The sequence below is a fragment of the Scomber scombrus genome, chromosome 13 (assembly GCF_963691925.1).
Source record: "Scomber scombrus chromosome 13, fScoSco1.1, whole genome shotgun sequence".
In the NCBI taxonomy this organism is placed as follows: Eukaryota; Metazoa; Chordata; class Actinopteri; order Scombriformes; family Scombridae; genus Scomber; species Scomber scombrus.
Window position 1 is genome coordinate 3,521,355 of NC_084982.1, and position 22,869 is coordinate 3,544,223.

At 39.6% G+C, this 22,869-nt stretch overlaps 1 protein-coding gene across 4 annotated transcripts in view; it reads right to left on the minus strand.

Annotated features, from left to right (window-relative positions):
- LOC133992781 (mitogen-activated protein kinase kinase kinase kinase 4-like) overlaps nucleotides 1-22,869 on the minus strand; it is a 95,144-nt gene that overhangs the window by 42,898 nt on the left and 29,377 nt on the right. For all 4 annotated transcript variants that reach the window (XM_062431517.1, XM_062431519.1, XM_062431518.1 and 1 more), the window contains exon 3: nucleotides 6,568-6,624. In XM_062431517.1, the coding sequence (XP_062287501.1) occupies nucleotides 6,568-6,624 (57 nt within the window). The remainder of the gene's footprint in view (nucleotides 1-6,567; nucleotides 6,625-22,869) is intronic.

The window sequence follows — 22,869 nt, forward strand, 5'->3', positions numbered from 1 at the left end:
ACCACAATATAAATCAGGAAATATCTGATTTAAATCATAAGAATTTGTTAGGGCAGAATGTTTATTATCTGTTGAGTATTTGTTCAATCAATCTTTAAGTCTATAACAACTCTGGTAAAAGTCAGGGTGAAACAGATGTACCACTCTGGTTGAAGAAACTTCTTCTTTTTGGTTTATAATGGTGGTTGGCAAACAGCTTATTAGGTGCATTTACTGCCACCTTCTGCATTGGAGTGTGGACTACAGATTAAATCCTATCCATTAATCCAGTCTGTCTACTAAACTCATAGAAAGCTCTGCTGCTCCGTCCACTTAGCAGGTTCGTTTAAGTTTCCATGCTGAGCTCCTGAACTCCAGTCTTCATAAGTCCTTCCTTTATATATTGTAATGCTTGATCATACTATAGTAAAGTCTATGATTTCATGTGTAATAATCTCCTCAGACAGGTGGAAAAATATATGTGCATATATCTGGCTACCATACCTACCATCATCAACAAATGCACACAGAGGCAAATCAATAAGTGTGTGAGACAGACAGTAATAGGGGACACAGTGACATCATCACTTCTCTCTCCCATACCTTCAGTATGTCTCTCTCTCCACCTTGTTTGTACACTGGCCATTTACTTTGAATGATTAGTCTCTCTCTCTCAAGTCTGTCCCTGTCCCTCTCGTCCTTTCACATCACTTTCCATTTCTGTCTCCAGTAACGAGTTTAGTCACATGTTCATGTATCACCTCTCTTCTCTCTATCTCTGTCTCTCACTTTTCCTGAACTATGCACTAGAGCTGAGTTGTTTCAAAACAAGGCATCCTGAAGCTACTCATTATCATTCCTGGGCATGATGAGATGGTGGGGGAGACTCAGTGGCGGCCATCTTGCTGCTAAAGTACTACAGCACACAATGTGAGTGGAGCTAACAGAACCGCGACCCCCTCTGGGGAACGTAAGGCCGCAAAGTGGAAACATAATGGAAAACGGAAGCTGAGTGGGAGGAGAGGCAACGGCTTCAACACGAGCCGATGGAGTCGACGTGACACAAACAGGCAACCAGGGCTTGTTTTTGGGATTCATTCTTCACATTCATGATGTGTCAGAAGATGATGAAGAGTGGGATGAAACCTCACACCTTTAACCTGGAATCCATTACAGTAAAGTTTATCACTGTTGTTAAATGAGTTGAATCTAATCTCTCAACAGAATCAGAATTGTAAATAAAAGTCAGCACTAAAACCTTAGCAGCAAGACATAATACTATACTCACTAATGGTTAACAATGTGATTATTATGATACTCTCTATTATATATTTCATTATTATTATCACAGGGGTTAATAATACAAATAAAAAACAAAGGAGTTACAAGTGTATCAAGAGACAATTTACCGATGCGTGGAATGTGACAATGCACGGGGTTATGATGTTGCAATAATTAATTAATGCAGAAAGAAGAGTGTGGTTAATTAAGTAAATGATTTTAGAGTGGTGGAATTTCTAATATGATAAACAGTTCCAGCAGAGAGGAGCTCAGAATCTAATTGAACATTTTAAAATAGTTGTCTTTGGTTTCGAAAAAGTTGTCCTGGGTACACCATTATTATTATTATTATTATTAATATTATTATTATTATTATCATTATTATTATCATTATATACCACAGACTTGTTCAAACATCCTACCATACACACACACACTACCCATAACATACCCCACCCAAGTTGTAACAACCACATCTACACCATCTAACTGTCTTATGGTATGTCTATAGTCCATTATTTGTATATATATATATATATATATATACATAACATGTCTCTATGTCAGCCCTTGCTTGCCATGTTATATGACTGATAAAAAGCATAAATATCAAACTGCTCTATGCTCTTTTTGCATGTGCAGCCTACTTGAGTCAGCAGCTTTACAGCATTTGAGCAGTTTGTGAAGCATTTATTCTGCTAAAAGAATCAGCCAGAGAGTCAAAACTAATCACTTGATTATCCCAAATGTATTCCCATTACGCCCTGCAAGCTCCCACCTGCCGTTCAGATATATCCTCCCTGTAGAGTTTTATCCAAAGTTATTACAGTTATTAATTCTCAGTGGAAAAGATACAGGCAGAAGACTGTTCCAAGACTGAGAATCTCTGCATCAAATTTCATGGCAATCCATCAAGTAGCAGTCAAGATGTCTCACTCTGACTGACATGTGATTCCTAGAAGCACGTTGGAGCCTGGCGGATACAGAGGAGATACAGAGAAGAGATATAGTGAGTGTTTGAATGTGTATTTGTTTTGACCCGATGAGTCAGTTGGACTAGGTTTAAGGCGTACAATTCCACGCCTTTCCCATTTTTCCACTTTCACACCTCTGAATGGGCAGGGAGCAGCAGGAGAGTGAGTAGGCAGTAGGAGGTGAGAGAGAAGACAGATTTGAGTTGTGTGTAGTTTGGTTTTATGTGCAGAAATTCACAGAAAGAGAAAAAAACGAGCAAGCGAGAAGACGAGGAGAGAAGAAAAAGCAATCCTAGAGGGAGCCGAGAAATAGAGAAGAAAGACGCTCGGCTGCAGAGTTTCTACACTAATCAAGATCGATTTTTTCCTATTGAATCCCAGAGGATTACATCAAGTCAACAGCAGCAGCAGCGAGAGGCAGAATGCAGAGCCGTTTCCTCCCTCCCTCCCTCCTTCTCTTTTCCGATCGCCTATCAGGGACGAGGATGACTTCACTCTCTCTGTCTGCTCTCTTACTCGCTCTCCACAGAAAACAAGAGGTGGCGGCTTGAAAGGAAAAATGGCGAGATCAGAGGAATACAAGCGAGATTTGTGCCAGAAAAAAAAAGGAAAGAGAGGGAGAGAAAACACAGGTGGGAATGAGGAATGAGGAGAGGATAGATTGACGAGGAAGAACATAAGTAGATCTAAGCGATGGAGGTGAAGAGAGAAGTGGGCAAAGTGGCGATAGCCCCTCCCATAATCCCACTGCACTTCAGCTGAACCTTCTCTGAGGAACACAAGAGGGAAAAAAACTGTCTCTTCCTCCTCCTTCTTCTTCTCCTTCTTCTTATCTAGGCACTCCCTGTCTCCCCCTGTTCAACGTTTCACTCTCAATCCCTTCCCTCACTTCCTCTCCTCCTCCTCCACCCACTGCAATATAAACACTACATACATATAAAAATTGCAGGATGTGGTGGCATAGTATCAGTAGTGGTTTAACACACTTTATCTCACTGTTATAAATGAACTGAGACAAACAGAAAGTGTGTTAAATGCAGATGAGTCATGTGATTTTAGCAGCATTCCTCTTTACAAGGTCAGTATGAACCTCATCGTTATTGGATCATTTCAGCTCATCCTGAAATATAACAAAGACGAATAGAGAGTACAGCTGGAATTATGCTGAAGGGTGTTTACATTGTGAGGTTTTTATAAGGATTTATACCAAAAAAGATTATTTTGGATTATTTTGTATTTGCAACCCATTTTTCATTCATTCAGATTCTGAATCTGCTGTTAGGAAATGTTAACATTACATACTGTTCATTTTAATTAATCAACACAGGTCAAATTTGTGCATTTGCATATATGAAAATGTGTATCAGCTGCACCAAAATGTAAAATACATATTCATTTTAGTTCCCATATTTATATTGTGAAGCTAAGAGGAAATGTTTTATAGTGTTTTTACAGCTCTTAAATGGAAAAAATGGGTCAAATTGGTACTGTTGAACAGTATGTAAGGGTTAAGGCTCGATAGAGAGTATTTAACATTAAAATATACTGACCATGACTTGCATTTCAATATATGACTTATATGAAAAAAAAAATGGATCAAAATGTTACTATACTGGACGGCCCTACATCTCTATTTCACTCTGTATCCTCTCCCTCTCCATGTTAAGTGTCCAACCTTTTCCCTCCTTAGCCCCTCTCTCTCTCTCTCTCTCGCTCTCCCTCTCTCTCTCTCTCTCTCTCTTTCTCTCTCCCGCTCTGTATATAGAACAGGAAGTGGTATGTGGGTCAGAGCGCATATGCTGAGATGTGCTCAGGGAGCAGAGAGTGGACACACACACACACACACACACACACACACACACACACACACACAGGAAAGAAGATATATGACTGTGCTGTTGTGCAGCTGTAACACGTGAGCTCTTACACACACACGTACGCAGATGTATGGGATTGTTTGGTGTGTGTGTTTAGTGTGTGGTGGGTGTTTAATGTGTGTGTGTGTGTGTGTGTGTGTGTGTGTGTGTGTGTGTGTGTGTGTGTGTGTGTGTGTGTGTGTGTGTAAAAATCTCAAGCAACAACTTCCTCTTCTCAACTGTCATTCTTGGCAAACATCCAGACAGATTCAGACTGTTTATGTTAGAAAACTGGGAAAGCACCACTCTAAACATTTTAGAAGGAAATCAACCGTTAAGTTTTGACTATTCCAAACATGGATTTCTCTTCAGTCATTCTGTTTCTATGAATACACACAAATGTTCTCAGTTCATGTGCTCTCTTTAATCTCCACAGTAGGAAATAGATTTTTTTTTTCTGCCTGCAGGCAACAGTGAGAAATACACTCCCAAACTGCCACTTCTAACATTTTAGCATCAACACAACTTCAGTCAGTCCACCACTTTGCTCCAGACTAGTGTCTCACCACCTAATGGATGAATTGCCATGAAATTTGGTACAAAATTTGTGTCACACTCATAATTTGTAATAACTCTTAAGTTTAAGTTTAATTTGTTCAATACTTTGGTAGATAGATATTAATATTACATTCCTGTAATATATTCAATAAAGTGGTATTTAAACAATTATTAGGCACTAAAAACCTCCCATACAAATCCAAATTGATGCAAAACTCTCAGCAATTAGCAGGTCTTGAAGGCAGGGAGATGGTTCATATGACTAATTAATACCCAATATTTGATTTATAACACTCACAGGTGTTTGACAGATGTCTTTTCTTTCCTTCTTTTCTGTGCAAACTAATCCACACAGATGAATGATATAGTTTGGCTGACTGGATATCAGCTGCTACTGTTCAATTTTGTATCATTTTAAGATTCCTTAGCGTAGATTTCTAACAAGACTGTCACTCCCGCTTCTTTTTATTTATCAGGCCTGGCTGTTGTATCATCTGTTCGTACTGTCTTATAAGATGTTGTTTTCATAATGGATTGATTCCCTGACAGATTTAGATTGCTGTGGTCATTCTTTCCTTTAGGAGTGTGTAAGACTGGCCATAGGGAAACCATGACTGGTGTGAAAAAAAGGGCAAAAGAGGACAGGAGGAGGCGAATATTCAAGTAGCCTAAACACTGCTCAAAATATGCTTCCTACTTCAACTCAATATATGATTTTTAATTTTAATTTGATAGCGTTGTAATGGTTATAGGATTATAGGAGTTATCTTTGACACATGGAGCATTTTAGTATATCTCAATAGTTCTGGATGGTATTTACAGCGATGTGTTGCTCTAAATAATTCTCATTATTTTAAATACCCTGTCTTGTAAACAGGATTTTACATGAAGTCTTTTACAGCTAAAATGTCAGTCTTGATGATACACTCATTCCTCTTCAGGGCAGGAAATGTTTGAGTGACCTCAAACAGTTTGTTTATGATATTTTTCCTCAGTGTCTCATCCAGTTATTCATACAATGATGAGCAACGCGAAAGGCACTCGCTAAAATTATCACCATCGCTTTAGTTGAGACATAGTTTTATGAGACCTATTTCTACATGTATTCACACACATACACACACACACATACACACACACACACACACACACACACAAACACACACACACTGGCAGAAACACAGGCAGCAATTACGTAGGCAGAAACAGCCTTCTGGGTCCTTTATCAACTTTGTTAAAGCTGGCGAGCAAGCACCCATGGGCTCAAACACACACACACACACACACACACACACACACACACACACACACACACACATAGTCTAAGACTATTGGCTTAACAGCCCTCAGGAAATTGAAAATCTGTTGAGCTTCAAACACAAACCTGAAAACGTGAAAATGATGACTATTTTTGGAGAGAATGCTGACATCAGGCATTAGGGAGCCAATAGGAGGGAGGGGGAGCTTCCTATCTTAAACTGTTTGTTTTGGTGTTATAGTGAAGGCTTGAGTAAAGAATTAGTAATGATTTAGGACGTCAGATGCGATGAAACTAAATTTGGGAACATTTCCAAATGTGCACAAGCTGTAATTTGTGGCTATATGCGTCTGGTAACTGTTACAAGCTGCAGCCGCTGTATTAGTCCCAACTCATGAATTTTTTATGCTGTATTACAACTGCGAGTACAAAAGTGGCAATATTTTAATACAGCTGGGTAAAAAAGAAATTGTAACATCTCTCCAACAAGGAAGTCAGTCACTATATTTTGCTTCATTTGCTACCAATCATGAAAGAAAAGAGTTGCTTCATCAACAGAATTCAATAGTCCTGCAGGGCAGCAGCAGAGACCATACTGCTGACAATACTGACAACATATATAAATTGACGATATGCAATATATTAATTAGTGTTTACTCACCTCTGTGACATCCATGACCTTAATGGCCGCCAGTTGTCCCGTCTTGACATGTCGACCCTGGAGAGAAAAAACAGAAGAGAGAAGAGAAGAGGGTCATTTAACATGTGTCTATTGTTTAAATACCAATAGCTCACTAAAAATTACAATATGACAATAATGATAGAATTGTTATAGTGTTGGTGAAAGAAATGGTCAATTTACAACAGAGACAAGAGCATAGCAGTGCGCATTGTTGGTGGGAATTAAAGCAGACGGTAGTTTTATAGGCTAAATAAACATACAGGGTGATTCAGTTGAGTCATAAAAACAAAAACCACATTCATAACAAGTTATTTGACTCTACATAGTGAGGTCCAAACCCTGAGCATTCCTCAACAGTCTGAAAACACTATGTGGAAAACAGGACTACGATGTGAACCAAGACAAGGGGCAGAAATAGCCTGAGTAGTATGCTTACAGAAAGCTATGTACAGTAAGTGTGTAACTAGCCTGCAGCAGTACAATGCTGTGCGCATAATAAACCCGTTTATTAATTCCATTTTTCTTCAAAGCAAATGTGACCAAATATGTGCATGAAAGGCTAAGTTTGACCTCCAGCCATATCACAAGCACACAACTGCCACTTCTAAGATTGTTGTGATAAATGTGTTTCTAGGGTATTTCCCCCCAAATTAGCAATATCCAACAAGAAGGTTAACACTAACAGTTGCTAATATTTGCTAAAAGAGCCTTAGGACGAGCAGAATAATGTCACTCATGTAAAAATAAACCGAAATTTAAAAAAAGCAAAATACAGGAGGCCATATGTGTAAAAGAGTTAGAAGGTAAAGAAAGATAATTAGCATGCAGCCATTTTGTTTGTACAATAGTTAGCCAACATTTAATAGCTCCACACAAAAACAACTTAAGTTGGGAAGATATATGTGGGAGCTACAATGAGTCTTAAGCTAATAGCAACATAAGGATTTTTAACAACCATTCAGCCATATATAATTCAATTTGTGTAGCTATGGGTTAGGGTTAGGGTTACGGAGCTAACGCGGATTTGTATGTTGCCTTTGTTGCCAGTGTGTGTATACAATTCTTTTTCTTAAACTCCAGACAAATAAGACTAAGAATATGTTTTCTTTTTAAAAAGATACATAATTATATACACACAAACACTGCCTAAAAAAAGGCTACATAAAAATCCGCGTTAGCTCCGTACCATCCCAAAATTAAACAAAATGGAGACAAATGCTAATGTGATGTTTCAGTGAAAACCCACACACATAACTTAAATATCTTACCACCATAGCACACAATAATGTACTAATAATACTAGCAAACACTAAAATACCATTAACCTAACCAATAGTTACAGACCTATTGTTCAAAAAACACTGTAAATGTTGAAGCAGGGGAAGCCATAACAATACCTACAGTAGACGCTGTAAGCTAACGATGCAGTCAGTGAGAACCTTGCTAACGTACAACTACACTGTAGCTGTTATCCTTTATATAGGGTTTATTTTTGCAAACAGAAATGAGATAACAGAGAACAAACAGAAAGAATAAAGTACGATACAACTTTTGAACACAATAGTACAAAGCCCCTGCTGTTCAAGCCCACTCTCTTGACAACGTGACCAGAATGCTTAAGTTACATTTGCGAGTTAGCAACCAGCAAATGTTTTCACAGATGGAGGAAAAATAAAGAGAGAAGACTTAAAACAGAGAGCGTGTGTGTGTGTGTGCGTGTGCGTGCGTGTGTGTGCGTCTTTACAATCTTTTGTGGCCACATTATATGTAGCCGTAGCGTATGTCTGTGCATGTGTGTCTAAACCACCACATGATCAAGTTTCCTTTGTGTGAAACAAGACTGCGACACCTGAGCCACCGGCCCCCGTCCCTGAATGAGTTGGCTCAGTCCAAAGGCTGAGTGATGAGAGATAAACCCATTTTGCTTTAGCCAAAGGGGACATGTGTGAATGTGTGTTTGGAGGTGGGGTTGGGCGAAAAGGTCGAGGCTGATTGAGAGAGCAAACTGCAAAGATGACAAGGAAGCAAATCTCTGTGGGTGTCTAACTGTGGGAACTGAGAGTATGAGAAACAGAACAAGGGAAAACAATACTGTAAAACATGAGAAAATGAACCGAATAAAAGACAAAACTCATGATGTAACATGCAGACAGAGAATGAAATAAATTGTGGAAATGTTGGGGGAAGACACTTGGTAAACATGACTTTTTTCAATTTGTGTGTGTGTGTGTGTTATTTTGTTACTCAACAAGCTTCAGTTCTCATGATCACAAGAATATTAGAAGAAGGGAAAAACAAATTCTGTCTTGTGATCACAAGACAATTATTTATAAGCTCAACATAATGAGAGACTGCTTTCTTGCAGCCATGTAAAATTTATCTGATCATCTTAAACAGTGTAATACTGTAAGCAAAACTCTGAATCCACCAGTAGCACACAAGGGGAAGAGGAACATTCGCGCTATGGGAAAACAAAGTGCAAATGGGCTAATGTTACTTCGAACCGTATCAGCCATAAAACACAAAAGGAGCGGCAGTTAAGGGAGAGGACAAACTGGAACGAAGGGGAGAGGAAGGGAAAGATAAACAGAGCAATTTCACTGTGGAGAGGACACCACACATAACAAGCGATAACAGAGTATCTTAGTGAGAAAGCCATTTTATAAAACTAGGCAAAGAATACTAGGCCTATTACAACAACAACATTTGTGTGTCAACAGTATACATTCATTCAATTGGAGAAACTGCCTTTGCAATATTGTGTGTGTATGGGTGCCTGAAGGTCTTTATGACTACTACTGACAACAGTAGTGTGCTCCAACATTAACGTGTGAAGCAGACTCATCTACCAACTTCTGGTAAATGTGAGTACCTGAGTAGAGCCTGACCAATATATCGGTTAACCAGCTGATATTGGCCTATCCAAGATATATTGGTATCTGGGTTTATGCCGTCCAATACGTGCCGATATTTTTTTTTTTTAAGCTATATTGGCCGCATTGTATGTATATCTAGTCCATTTTCCTAATTCAAGTTTAATATATAATTAAATTCCCAGTGAAGTTAACTGTTTCAATGTACAGATGTCATTTTATAAAAATTAAGTTTATTCCTAAACTGTAAAATATCATGCCTCCATTACATACTATTGTCAAGTATTTGATAACCAAATTTGAAAAAGAAAAAAAAAAAGTGTGTTTATGTATGCATTCTGTATACATCAGATTATCAGCCGATATATCGATATCAGAATTGTTTTACTCCCTAATATCAGATTCAGTATCGGCCCCAAAAGTCCAGTATCGGTCAAGACCTATAAATAAATGCCAAATCTTTTCAGTAAACTGAAACTGAACGTGACTCAACTCTGAATCAAATGATTACATGTAATGTGTGATAAAGAGTGGTGAATCATCACCAAACTCAACAGCACAACTTAACTTTTTACATTCTTTTCAGCTTACTGTTGTTGGTTTTATTACACATTTGCTGTCTGCTTCAGTCTCATGCTCTCATTAGCCTGAGGCAACCTTTTTAAGCAAACAAGCTCTGATTTAAAAAAAAAAAAAAAAAAAAAAACACTGTACACTACTCTACATTGATGAAGTAAAAGCAACATTTAGCAGTTTAAGATACTGATGTTTCTCATGAGCTTTCAGAGACCAAATCAGAGCTAAAAGGAGAGTGAATATTAAGCTAACATTCATCAAGTGGACACAAACACAGCTACAAATGCTATTGTTACTATGTATCTGCTAGATGTGTGAACAGGCTAGCTAACCTGTTAGCCATAACAACTTTATAAGGTGATAATATGCTTGTAAGTCTGTTTTGGAGTTCTTCTCAGCCCAAGAGGCACTAAAAACAGTAACGTATTGTGAATCATTTTGGCTAAATGGCAACCTGAATATTTTGTTAATTGCTCTTGGCTATAAAAGTTAATTCGTGTACTTTACCAACTTGGAACTACATCCAAATTGACCAAAAACTTAATCCTACATCTGGTCAAAATCTTCTTCTGTGGATTCATAGAAATGTAGTGGACTGCTGTGTGTGTGTATGTGTGTGTGTGTGTGTGTGTGTGTGTGTGTGTGTGTGTGTGTGTGTGTGTGTGTGTGTGTGTGTGTGTGTGTGTGTGTGTGTGTAGCCACAGCAGGCTAACACATGCCGGCCTACTTTAAACTCCAGCATCCATCATGCTGTAGAACTGCTGAGTAATCTGTTTATAACTCACAACACACACATTAACACACATAGTAAGTATCTCTGACGTACTAACCACTTACATTCACACACACAAGAAATTTATGAACCCGAACATTTCCCCCTGGCTTACTGTCTGCTCATTCTGACCCAGCTCTCAGCTTGAGAATTTAAATTTTCCCAGTGTCTGTGTGTGTGTGTGTGTGCGCTGGGAGTGTGTGGAGGCGGCAAGGTACCGGCATGTTTCAGCTGACGATGCAGTTTTATGATAGCTTAAGAATGGGCGTTGATTCGAGTTTATTCATCAACACACACACACACACACACACACACACACTACACATTTATGGTGTGCATCATTTGTCCAGCTGGTAGCCAGACAAATGAATGTGAGGCACTCACTCACACGCTACTACAGTTTAAACACACAGACACAAAAAAAGACACAGAAGTAGACATACACACTTCACATCACTCACACATACACTCAGCTAAAGCACTCTATAGGAGCTGCTGTATGGACACCGGTGACGTCATGACAAACAGTGATGAATGAACATCTTTACACACACACACACACACACACACACACACACACACACACACACACACACACACACACACACACACACAGACATGTCTCTTTCCTTCCTGAGATTTAATTTAAGGAGAGTCCTTGAAGTGAAGACACACACATTCGTGACCGGCATCCAAATAAAGTGTGTCTGTGTATAAGCTGGAAGTGTGTGTTCTGACAGTCTTTCCTTTGTGTTTGACTTTTTATAGGAAAAATTCAGTGTGATTACAGTGGTTTGAATTATTTAAATAAATAGTTGTCGTGTGTGTGTGTGTGTGTGTGTATATGCATGTGTCTCGTCTCTGTGAGAAAGGTGACCTCAGACTACAGACAGACTGTAATAATTACAAACCCCCCTCCTCAACCGCCGACTCACGCAGACATGCACACAACGGTTAATAGATGACATCATCCTCTCTGGTTCCTTTGTTCAGAAAAGTCACACACACACACACATACCTGGACAATATGCACACGTTAAAGAGAGGACAAAGAGAGAGGGACAGACAAAAGTGATTTAGCCACCGTAACTTTTTGTAGTTTTAAGAAAAATTCCAGATTATTTTTAACAATCTGATTTTTAATGTCTCAGTTCTGCCTGTTATTCCTATTAACCATAATGTTTAACTCACAAAGTTAACTACTCAGATGTGAGGACATGGTGACATCGCTCAGTGTCCAACAGGGCAGGAAGACTATCACAGGTAGTAAACAAGCCACTCATTTAGCCATATTAACTGAAACCAGTGGTACCCAACATGGGGGTCAGAAGCCTTCAGTGGGTCATGAGATAAATTTTAGGGGTCACAAAATAATAACTGTATTTATATAGCACTTTTTCTAAAATGTAGAGAGCAACAGTTACAATAAACGAAAGGTGGGGACCACTGATCTAACCTAATTATTTGCAGGTGAAACAGAAACTGAGTCCACCTTAAATGCTATTAAAGTCACATAATCCAATGCATAGAAAAACTTGCAAACAGTACTTAACGACAGGCCAAAGTTGAGCCAGGAAGTTGGTCTGTAGTCTAATTTCTGATGTTTCCAGTGAACAGAATGGGTAGAAATGTTTACATTTGCCTTCAGTTCTCTTCAAAATAAGTTCTGGGTTGTTTGCAACCTGCTGGATAGTCTCAATGTTAATGTTCCTGGTTGTAGTAATGTTACTGTGTCACCAAATCATTCATTTTAATAATATCTAAGCAATGTCCATTGATTTTCATTGCATTCGATTGTAAGGTACATCACGTATCGCATAGGTAACGAAACATTTAAATCTCAGTGATAAACTTCCTATCAATACTAATTGTGACACAGGACCTGACAAACCTCAGGAGTGAATCATATGAAAGTAACAATGGAAATAAAAGCATCTGTAGTTGTATTACACCACATCAGCGTGACCGCTATTTCAAAGATCTAAGAGATCGAAAAACTTCAATAAATCCCTCATTGAACTTTTACAACCATGAATATGGATAATGCCGTTATTGAAATTCTCTGTTAAACACTCCCCAGCTGACTACATGCTCCATTCAAACACGATGTAATCCTTCGGTCATCCGACTCTCCCGTGACTAGCACCATGATCCATATCCACCATCCTTATTGTATGGGATGTTTGGACCACAGTTTCTCTTATCATGGAAAAGCCTGGAGGGACCTGGAGGTGAGAGGCCAATGTTTGGTGGTTTCAGTGCAGATATTATAGGGTCACATGCTCACCACATTCTTTTAAGACGCCCTCGAGGTGAGTTTCTATGAGTGGGAGAAGCTTTGTCTGAGAAGAATGAATTTATGGATTTATCTATACTCAACAAGAAGGATACTTTTGTTGGACTAGAACCAGCATTTTGTCCACCATGGGAGACCAATACTCTCATGATGGACTAGATATCCAATTGTTTGCGAAATGACTTTAGTGTCAACAGCATTTAAATCTTAACAACTATACTCAACCTGTGTGTCTAAAAAAGGTAAATTCGTCACCAAGTGTTGGACCTTATGCAAAGCACAGAGCAAGCAAATGCTCAGTCAGCAGACTGTGAGCTTGAAAGGGTCACATGTGTAGCTGCTGATGAATTGATTCACTTTGGAAGCATTTTTACTTTACAGACTCTGCTCTCTGGTTTAAGGGCTTTTCTGACTCAACCGCTTCCTCCCCCAGCAGCCAACAGTCACTTTAGTCAGCCGCTGTTCGCCAACACGGCCCCCGTCCATCGCTCACCACAGACCACCAGCTCAACTGATGTCATTGGATTTTATTTTTTTTTAACACTCACACTTAATATCAAGTGCTGACTGGAGATTTTTAATTTGCCTAGAAGACCTGGTGAAAATGTATCTAATTAGTTTGACAGTGAGAGTTAAAGGCGTAGCGTTTAGTCATTACTGTCTAATGATATCTGTGAAAACGTCAACCACAATGAACGTAGCTGGCTAAAAACCACATTTCCCATCATCCGTGTTGCTTTGTGTCCATAAACATCATGGAACACAACAAAAACTTTAACAAGCTAATTAGCCAATAATTAAACCCCTTAAACCTGATTTTACATAAACAACCACCAAATCTACCACATCGCTGACATCTTTACACCTGTTCCTAATGCTGATCAATCAACTATTTATTGATACTAATGCAGTCATTTTCTATTTTCTATATTGTTTTGAAATTATTTTTTATGGCGTTGTGTTTTCTGTTCACGAGTTTAGAGTTAGCAGCTAACAGAGCTAAAGGAAAGTGAAATATTAGAACTGAATATTGGTAATCTGGATCTATTGCTTTTGATACGTGAAGCATTTTGGATACATATATAAACACACTATCACCACATGGACTGCAAGCTATGTTTAATAGTTATTTAGCTGTTTTTCTTTTTGTTTTTTGTTTTAACGCTGTTGGAAATTATACAGGAGGGGGTTTTTTTTATTGGTTTGGCTGGATTGATTTGTTTCAATTTAACCACAAAAATGTGCCAATAATGTTTAAAGCAAACACAGGTAACACTACAGGTGACACAGATGATGTATTGATTATTGAATGATGTCATTTTCCTATAGGATGCTTTGTGTGATATTTGAAAACGTATAAAAAAGTGGTTTATAACTCATTATTCTTCTTTGGCCCCTTATGAGAGCGTAAGCTTAAATGTTGGGCCCTGATTCAGCTCAATGCTGTTTGAATAAAGAAAAAGTTGATGAAATGAGCAAGTCTATGTATGGTCTTCCTCCTTCAAAGAGCGATAAACTGTACTCAAATTTTTCACTGTTCGCTATATCAACCTTTTCAGGTGATAACATGTCACTGTGTTTCTATCTCGTCCCCCAAGCGGCTAAAAATACATGAATACAGCTTGAAAATAAATGAAAAAAACGATTTTTCCATCTGCCAAATGTCGCCAGAAGCTACACACACACACACACACACACACACACAGCGTCCTTTTTTGTGCTGTAAAGCAATAAAAATCTCAAAAGCTGCTACATGCTGGAAGTCTGCACACTTAAGATCATATTTGTTTATAGTAATGATATCCTACTGTCTCAGGATAAACACTGGTGGTAAAATACTCCGTGCTAGACTTTGAACAAACACTCACCGGCCTCTAACATGCCACCTGTGGAACATTTGCAACCACTTGTTTACATGCTCAACAGCTTCATGGAATGTTCTTACAAAAAAAATAAGTACATTTGCAGCAACGACAATTCAATGAGCCTCAGTCACATCCTGACCGTCCGCCTTTAAAGCTTCCTTCACTCTGATCACTCCTCTCTCTCCAATCACGAGGCGACCTCAGAGTTCAGAAGCCATGTTCCTTCAGCTGATCTGACCTTTGACTTTCAGCTTTGAAGGGGGGAAGGGAGGAGAAGAGTGATATGGGTTTCTCATTAAAGCGGAAGAGACAGAAGTGTTGACGTGTGGTCAGTTTCCTTACTTCAAGTTAAGGAGAACAGAAAAAAGTCTGATTTGTTGTGAAGTCAACTGGTGGAGATCCAAGCTGTGATAAACCGGAATCATCCTTTAATGTGCTGCAGATTGTTTTGGCACCTTTTTGGGGGTGTTTTGTTTCTATTTTTTTGGAAAGTTGACACTAAAGGGAGGGATAATGACACACAATAAAGTTCCCCCTCCGTAATCGAACCTGGGATTTTACACATCCCATGACAGCACCAGTTGATACTCTATTTCCATGTTCATAATGTCATTTTTCTGCTCTGCTTTCTCACTTCTGTCACTGAATATAATTAAATTCAATGAAATATTGGCCAGTAAAATTTCCCAGTGACATCCCTCTCCTCCTACTTGTTAAAAACAAGTTCTTGGTACGGTTCTTTTCTTTTTCAAGGCCTGGAAATCCACTTTTCCAGGCCGCTGCCAGAAAACACGGGGAGCCTGGAGTAAAAGACAGAAAGTGGGATAAGCAAAAGACGAACTGGAGATCAAGGAGAGGAAGGAGGACAAGTATCAGAAGGGTTTGAAGAGGAGGAGGAGGAGGAGGAGGAAGAAGAAGCTGGGATGACAATATCAGTGTACGTACATGTGTAATTGTGTGTGTGTTGGTGTGTGTGTAGAAGATGGAAGCCAGATAGGACTAAGAAGAGGGAAGAAGGGAACTGCACTACTTCCCCCCAAGGAAATGCCAGGGGAGTGGAGTCATCCTGGACCAACACACACACACACACACACACACACACACACACACACACACACACACACACGCACACACACACACACACACACACACACACGAGAAGAGAGACTCTCACGCATATATGTGCCATCTTAAACAGGTAATATATACTTTCACATAATAATCTGTTATCAACACAACCACATAGTTCACATATAGCCTAAATCCGGACAAATGCAGGGCTCGTTGAGTAGTGTGTGTGTGTGTGTGTGTGTGTGTGTGTGTGTGTGTGTGTGTGTGTGTGTGTGCATGTCTTTCCAGCTCCAACCCAGTCCTCACTTCAAAGGGCAATTTAAGGCTTAAATTGGTATTAAGATTAAGGTTAGAATTGGGTTTAAATTCAGTTTAGGGTAAAGGTTGGGTTTAGGTATTTAGTTGTGATGGTTAAAGCTAGGGTAAGGGGCTAGGGAATGCATTGCATGTGCGTGTGTTGTTAATGAGTGTCCTCACAGGGATATGAAGACAAACGTGTGTGTGTGTGTGTGTGTGTGTGTGTGTGTGTGTGTGTGTGTGTGTGTGTGTGTGTGTGTGTGTGTGTGTGTGTGTGTGTGTGTGTGTGATTTTTGGGACAAGGCGTTCTTTATTGCACCCCTCTGGGCTTTGGGTCATATGTAGACAAGGAGCCAGGTGCAAAGCTTTGGTGCACACACACACACACACTCACACAAATACACACACACACAACACACAAATGCACCAAGGAAGATAAACACATCTACATGCACATACACAAACCAACACACACACACACTTCCTATTTTTGCAGCTCAGCAAGTATTGAAAGTGTACCGCAACCAGTCTTTATTGATTGAACCAATGATGCGAGTAGTTACGGAAAAGCTGCAAATCATCTTTGTAATAATAGGTTTTTAACACCTCTGGGTGTTTTTCACATACTGAACAGCAAACATAAGCTACACACACAAGCACATACACACACACACAGAAAAAAAAGAATGACTTAGTTCAGAGGAGGAATTTAAATATTTCTGGTTCCAGATGAGCAGACAGACAGCTGCTGCTGCTGCTGAAGTCTGTCACACATCAGCAACAAAAACATCAACGACAGCGTCTCTAAGAAGTTACAACCAGTTCTGCGAAGTTTGCATTATCATCTGAAATTAACTATAAAAAACCCTGTTAACTTTATTGTAGGGCAATAAAAAGAATGCAGAAAATATCCTCGTTGATTTTAATTACCCTAATCCTTCTCTTTTACAAGGGGCCATACTGCAGGGACTCCAACTTTCCTCCATTTGTATTTGTAGTGTGTGTTGTATGAGAAAAAGTCAGCATATGGTTTGCAGGCACAAACTGTTCGATATCAAATTACAATTTCACTAATAGGACAGGAAATAGCGACTATATTTCAAATAGAAATATAGTCGCTAGCATAAATAGAGCCGTAGCTAACGACTATTTCCATTGGACTGAGAAAGCTCTTCATTGGTAGTGAATGTTCAGGTTCATGGACATGGACACAGAGAGATCCTCCAGCACAGAGTGAGCTTCAATAAAATAATCATTAACACAGCTTCAATATGAAGTTTAGTTATCACACAGTGAATCACCCCATTCACTGCACAGTATGACGTGGTACCATATAGACAAACCATGTGCTGATGTGCTGCTATCTGACAACAAAACGCAGTTAATGTAAAAAGCTTGTAGTGTCATGTTTAACTGATCCCTGAGTGAGAATGTAGCTGACATTTATTTTTTTATCGAGTTTTTTTTTTTTTTTTAAATGGAGAAATTGAGAGTGACATTTATAAATATCTAAAAGCCAAAAGAGCTGTTAGTTGTTTTTTTAGGCTTTATGGTATTTTAAGTTGGACCATGGTTTAAAAAAAGGTGAATTTAATATTTCTTCTTAAACCTCAGGGGGTTTAATAGTATGTAAATGAACATAGAAAATAAGGAACAGTGTAATAAAACAACTCTGGCCTTCAAAGTTACTACAACATTAAATCAACACTTTACCCTAACTAACCTAACCTAACTAGCGTAAGGTGAACAAAACAAGTCCAAAAAAACCTGTCAAAACTGTATTTTTGTTCTACTCAGACTTTAATGGGAAAGAGTTGGAGTAGGTTAGGTTCAAGGTACATTTGAGTTTGAAATTCATTAGTGAGTTTCTGTTTCTGCTTTGCTGTGACCAGGTGTTCAAACAGGGAACTCTGTGTAAGCACACCAAGAAAAAAAACCCAGCCTCACTTTAGAGATGGTCAATTATAAATCTCTATTGATCGCTGTGGTGCAGTGAAAAACCTGGAGAATACCAGCTGCTTTGCTAGACTAATGAGGACTGCAAACAATACCTGTAGACACCTATGGAAAGATCATCATGAAATGTCTGATTTTGATGTTGGTATCCATTATTATTCAGAATTTAAATTTCAGATGCCCAACATCACCAACAAGGTCCGATACAGTTAATAAAGTCAGTACAAATGAGCAGGATTCTCAGGTAAGTAAGATTTTATGGCGTGTAGGAACATTTTTACAAAATAGACGTCAATAGACATACACGGGACAAAGTTCTTCGAAGTTGCCAAATTGTGGTAGAAAGGGTTTAAAAAGAAGGACGGAGGTCAAACAGTCAAACAGAGTAGAGAAAGAGGAGAGTCCGGTCGTTAAAGAGAGAGACAGGCAACGTTGCATAGTTGCTGGTAACTAGATCTAGTAGTAGTAAGAGGGCGACATTCTGTGCAACTTTCCATAACGTAATGGACTACCACCCCATTTTTAGACACACATGGGGGGACTGACAGTCAGTGAAATGGATATCGCGCCTAACCAGGCCGACAAACCACAACATCAGGGCTTTTCCTATGTTGGTGGAGACAGCTGAGGAAACGCTGACTGACCCAACATATGCCTAATGACGAACTAGATTCTTTTTAAACAGCTTCTGTCCAAGAGATTCACTTTGAGATAATGTAGACCCCAGATCAGACCAAGGCCAAAGGCATGAGCCAAAGTTTGACGAAAACATTTAGGGGTAGGAGATTTTCGGACTTTTTTCTACATCTACTTCGGTATGTTGTCACGTCAAAGATCTTGAAGAGTTTAAGCCAGCAGTGTGAGATCCAGAGCTTTTCAAATTATTCACAGCTTATTCCGTCTCACACCTTGAGCTGAAGTTCAAAGCGACAAAGCCAAGAGGAGGTGCCGGCGCATTCCCTGAGCGTAAAGTCCGAGGACTTTCAGACACGAGATGACCAGACGTCCCTCTCGCTGGTTCCTTTCATCGTGACATTCCTACCTCAGCCCTCTGAGCCGGGAGGATCAGCAGGGAAAACACAACAAGACGGCAGAGACAAAAGGCAGGCAGAAAGACATCATAGACAGAAGAGGTGGAGGGGGAGAAGAGAAAATGAAAGGCAGGCAGATGAAGGCAATTCTCTGGTCTGTTTGGTTCAAATCAGGGGATGAATTCTTGTTTCGATTCCATCGGCTGTTTCACAAAAGAAAGCCATATTTCATCAACCAAAAGAGTCCTAGTAAGTCCCTATGGTTGAATTAAAAGCAAACAACCTGTGGAGTCTGTCTGGACTGAACCACGGGATGCCATTTTCAGTTTTAGTTCAGGATTTGATTGGGATCTGATCCAACTAAAAGAGCAAGCACTACCCCATTGAAAAGAGGGGGTTAAGGATTGGTTTGGGTCTGTATCGAGAGAAGTCCGCCCTTACCACAACATCCTCCAATTAATGAATGTTTTCATCAACAGATAAGACAATTAACTGAGTTCTGACAACATCCGTTATCGTAATCGGGAAGCAAAATCCTTTGTTATCAGTCTAAAAGGGTTTTTAAGCCTTATTTGGCCTGTCAGAATACCACAGAGGGTATTCTTGGCGTTTTGGTGCGTTGTCACATATTCTAAACAACGTTAATCAAAAGTTCATGTTCTCCACTTGGAATAAAAAGGCCTTCAGTGACAAGATAAAACCAGGGAGGGGAGTGCCGGCTATCTTTATTCTCCCACTGCTTCCTTTCTTCAACGGCTCCAGGTCTGAAGCCTCTGGACGGAGCCCAGATGAAGCGGCTGAGTACACAGGAGGAATTAGCTCGCTGTCGGACGCCATTACCCCTGTTGTTACTGAGATACAGCGCTGGCTCCGCCTCTACGCGACGTCCTCCCCTTGGTCCAGAGAAGACACAGCCGAGCGGCTGCTGGAAGCTCATTATTCTCTCTCAGAGGCTCATTAGCGTTGATCTTGGCTGACTGGGGTTTGCAGAGATATGAATCAGGGAGTAGTTACACTATTAAACAAATCCTGTTAGAGAGGCCTACTCAGAGGCTCGGGATGGAGCTAGATGAAGTGATAGAGCAGTGTTTTGGAGGAAAGAATCTATTTGCTAGAACGTCTTTAAATATAACGGAAAAAGGGAAGTTCAAAACAGCAGCCGGTGATGAACATGTTCCTGGTCGATTCAGCTCAACTGTTTCTTGGGTCTATTTATACAGACCATAAGCAACGTTAAAACATTTGAGAGTGTGTTCTTCTCTTTCAAAAACTGCACCAATAGTACCACATTGCATGTTAGTTCTATTTGTAGTTTTATGTGAATTTGAATGATTTGGTGGAATCAACAATGATACAGGCCTGTTGCTCTAAAAATAAAAGTCAGTCTAAAATTTTAAACACATTTTTTCCTTAAATGTGGTTATAAAAACAAAAAACAAAATATGTAATGGAGGCATGATATTTTCCAGTTCAACAATAAACTTTTTTGTATAAAAGTGCACTGAAACAGCATACTTCACTGGGAATTGAAGCAAATATAAATAAATAACACATGGAGCAATAAATGTGCATATATATTAAACCAGAGTTAAGAAAAAGGATCAAACATATAACTTCAAAAAATGTAAAATAATATATATCGGTGCATATCAAACAACATATACACTGATACCAATATATCTGTCATAGAGCGATATCGGCTGACCGATATATCAGTCTGGCTCTTATTCTCATACCTTTGTGGTCCATTTTACCCAATAACTGTGTGACAAGCCACTGTCAGTAGAGGCAGGAAAGAGGTAAGGTCAATAAATTGTCTGTAAAACTTCTACTACCCTTTCCTATTCATCATGTAAAGTATTATTCTGTCCTTGGTTAAAATGAAGACCACCAGAGAAAGAGAAGAAAAATGGCATTCTACATCTCCAAACACTCCAGAGCTGGACGCAGGTGATGTCAACAGAGCGTCTGTTTTTATCCTTCTGTTGGTTCACTGCCCCGCTCCCTCAGTGACCTACAACTCCCACATGCTATCTTATCTCCCTCTCGCCTTAAAACCTCCACCCACCAGTTCAACATCAGACGAGCGCCTGCGACTGTTTTCCTCCCGCTCATAAACAGGAGCGCGAGTTCACTCAACGGACGCTCGGAACCCGCTGATTCTGAACTGCTTGTAGGTATTATCGCATAGCTTGTGTCAACAGGGTTATAAAAGAAGGGTCGTCACATCTCCAACATTTCACGGTGAATGAGAAGAGAGAAAAAAAAAAAAGAAGTGAGGAAAGACAGGTGACGATCTGATTCATCACGACTCAGTTACACGATTAACAAAAAAATCTCTACAGTCCCTGAACGAGCTGCTGGATATCAAACAGCTTTGTGTAGGCATCAGAGGCTTAAAATATTAATTTCTTTAGCGTAGTTTGGGGATTTAAATCCTCTCACGGCCCGCTGTGGGCTCCCGGCCTAATTGCTTCAAAACACTTCTCCACAGTGTAAACGACGTGAGTGCAAATAAGCAGCGAAACAGAGGAAAAGATCTCAGTCTGAGCATCGCCGAAGCAAGGCCGACTAATCTTCACGGGGGCCCGAAGCTGCTTAAAATTCAACCTGGAAACCAGCGCCGAGCTTAATTAGAGCAGGGCCGTGTCAGGCTACAGTGCTAACTCAATTAGTTTGTTAGCCAGGTCTGTGTTTTTAGCCTCTCTGCCCTCTGAAATGAGTGGGGAGCGCTAATGGCTAAGCTACCACCCAATTCTTTCCACATTAAGGACTGGCAATGTATTCAGATAGACTGATGCTACCATGTGCGCGATGATAGAGAGATATCCTTCCTCACAGGGATTAAACCATATAATGATGAAGTCATATAATGAAGAAGGGATTAAAAAAGAAAACTTGAGCAGGATATCAACCTGCCACACGTAGAATAGAGCAGTCACTCATCTACAAACTATGTGTGTGGTGTGGTAAAAGTAATATCTGCTACTACATCAAATACCGCTGCTTATTTGACTATTAATCTGTAAAACACTGTGTGCTATAGAGGGTTAGAGTCTTCAAACGTCCGGCATTTTGGATAGAACAGAAATAGATCCTACTAAAAAACCTGCTCAAATCTGATCTGTTCAAATTCAATTTCAAATAAATGGACTGAATCCAAAAAGGCACCCAAGGACACAGTCGGACCAGGTCCCAAACAGACGCGAGGATAATCCGACCTGATCTGAAAAGAGTAGCAATGCATCCAATTTTTCCCCCTGTGCTTCACAGCTTACTCTCGGTCATCCCTCAAAAAAAAAAAAAAACTCCTTATCTCTCAGCTAGTAGACATATTGACACACAGACCAGAGACCTTTAGTCATAAAGCAGACCCCAATTCACTGAATATAATTTGGATCCAACCCATATCAAATATCGGTCTCAAACATCAAATATTTGTCATGGTACATATTACATCTACACAAATATATAGATCCAATAAACACATAAAACAGTGTTTGTGTTTGTAGTGGTGGAGGAGGGGGGTGCCTATGTAGAACTG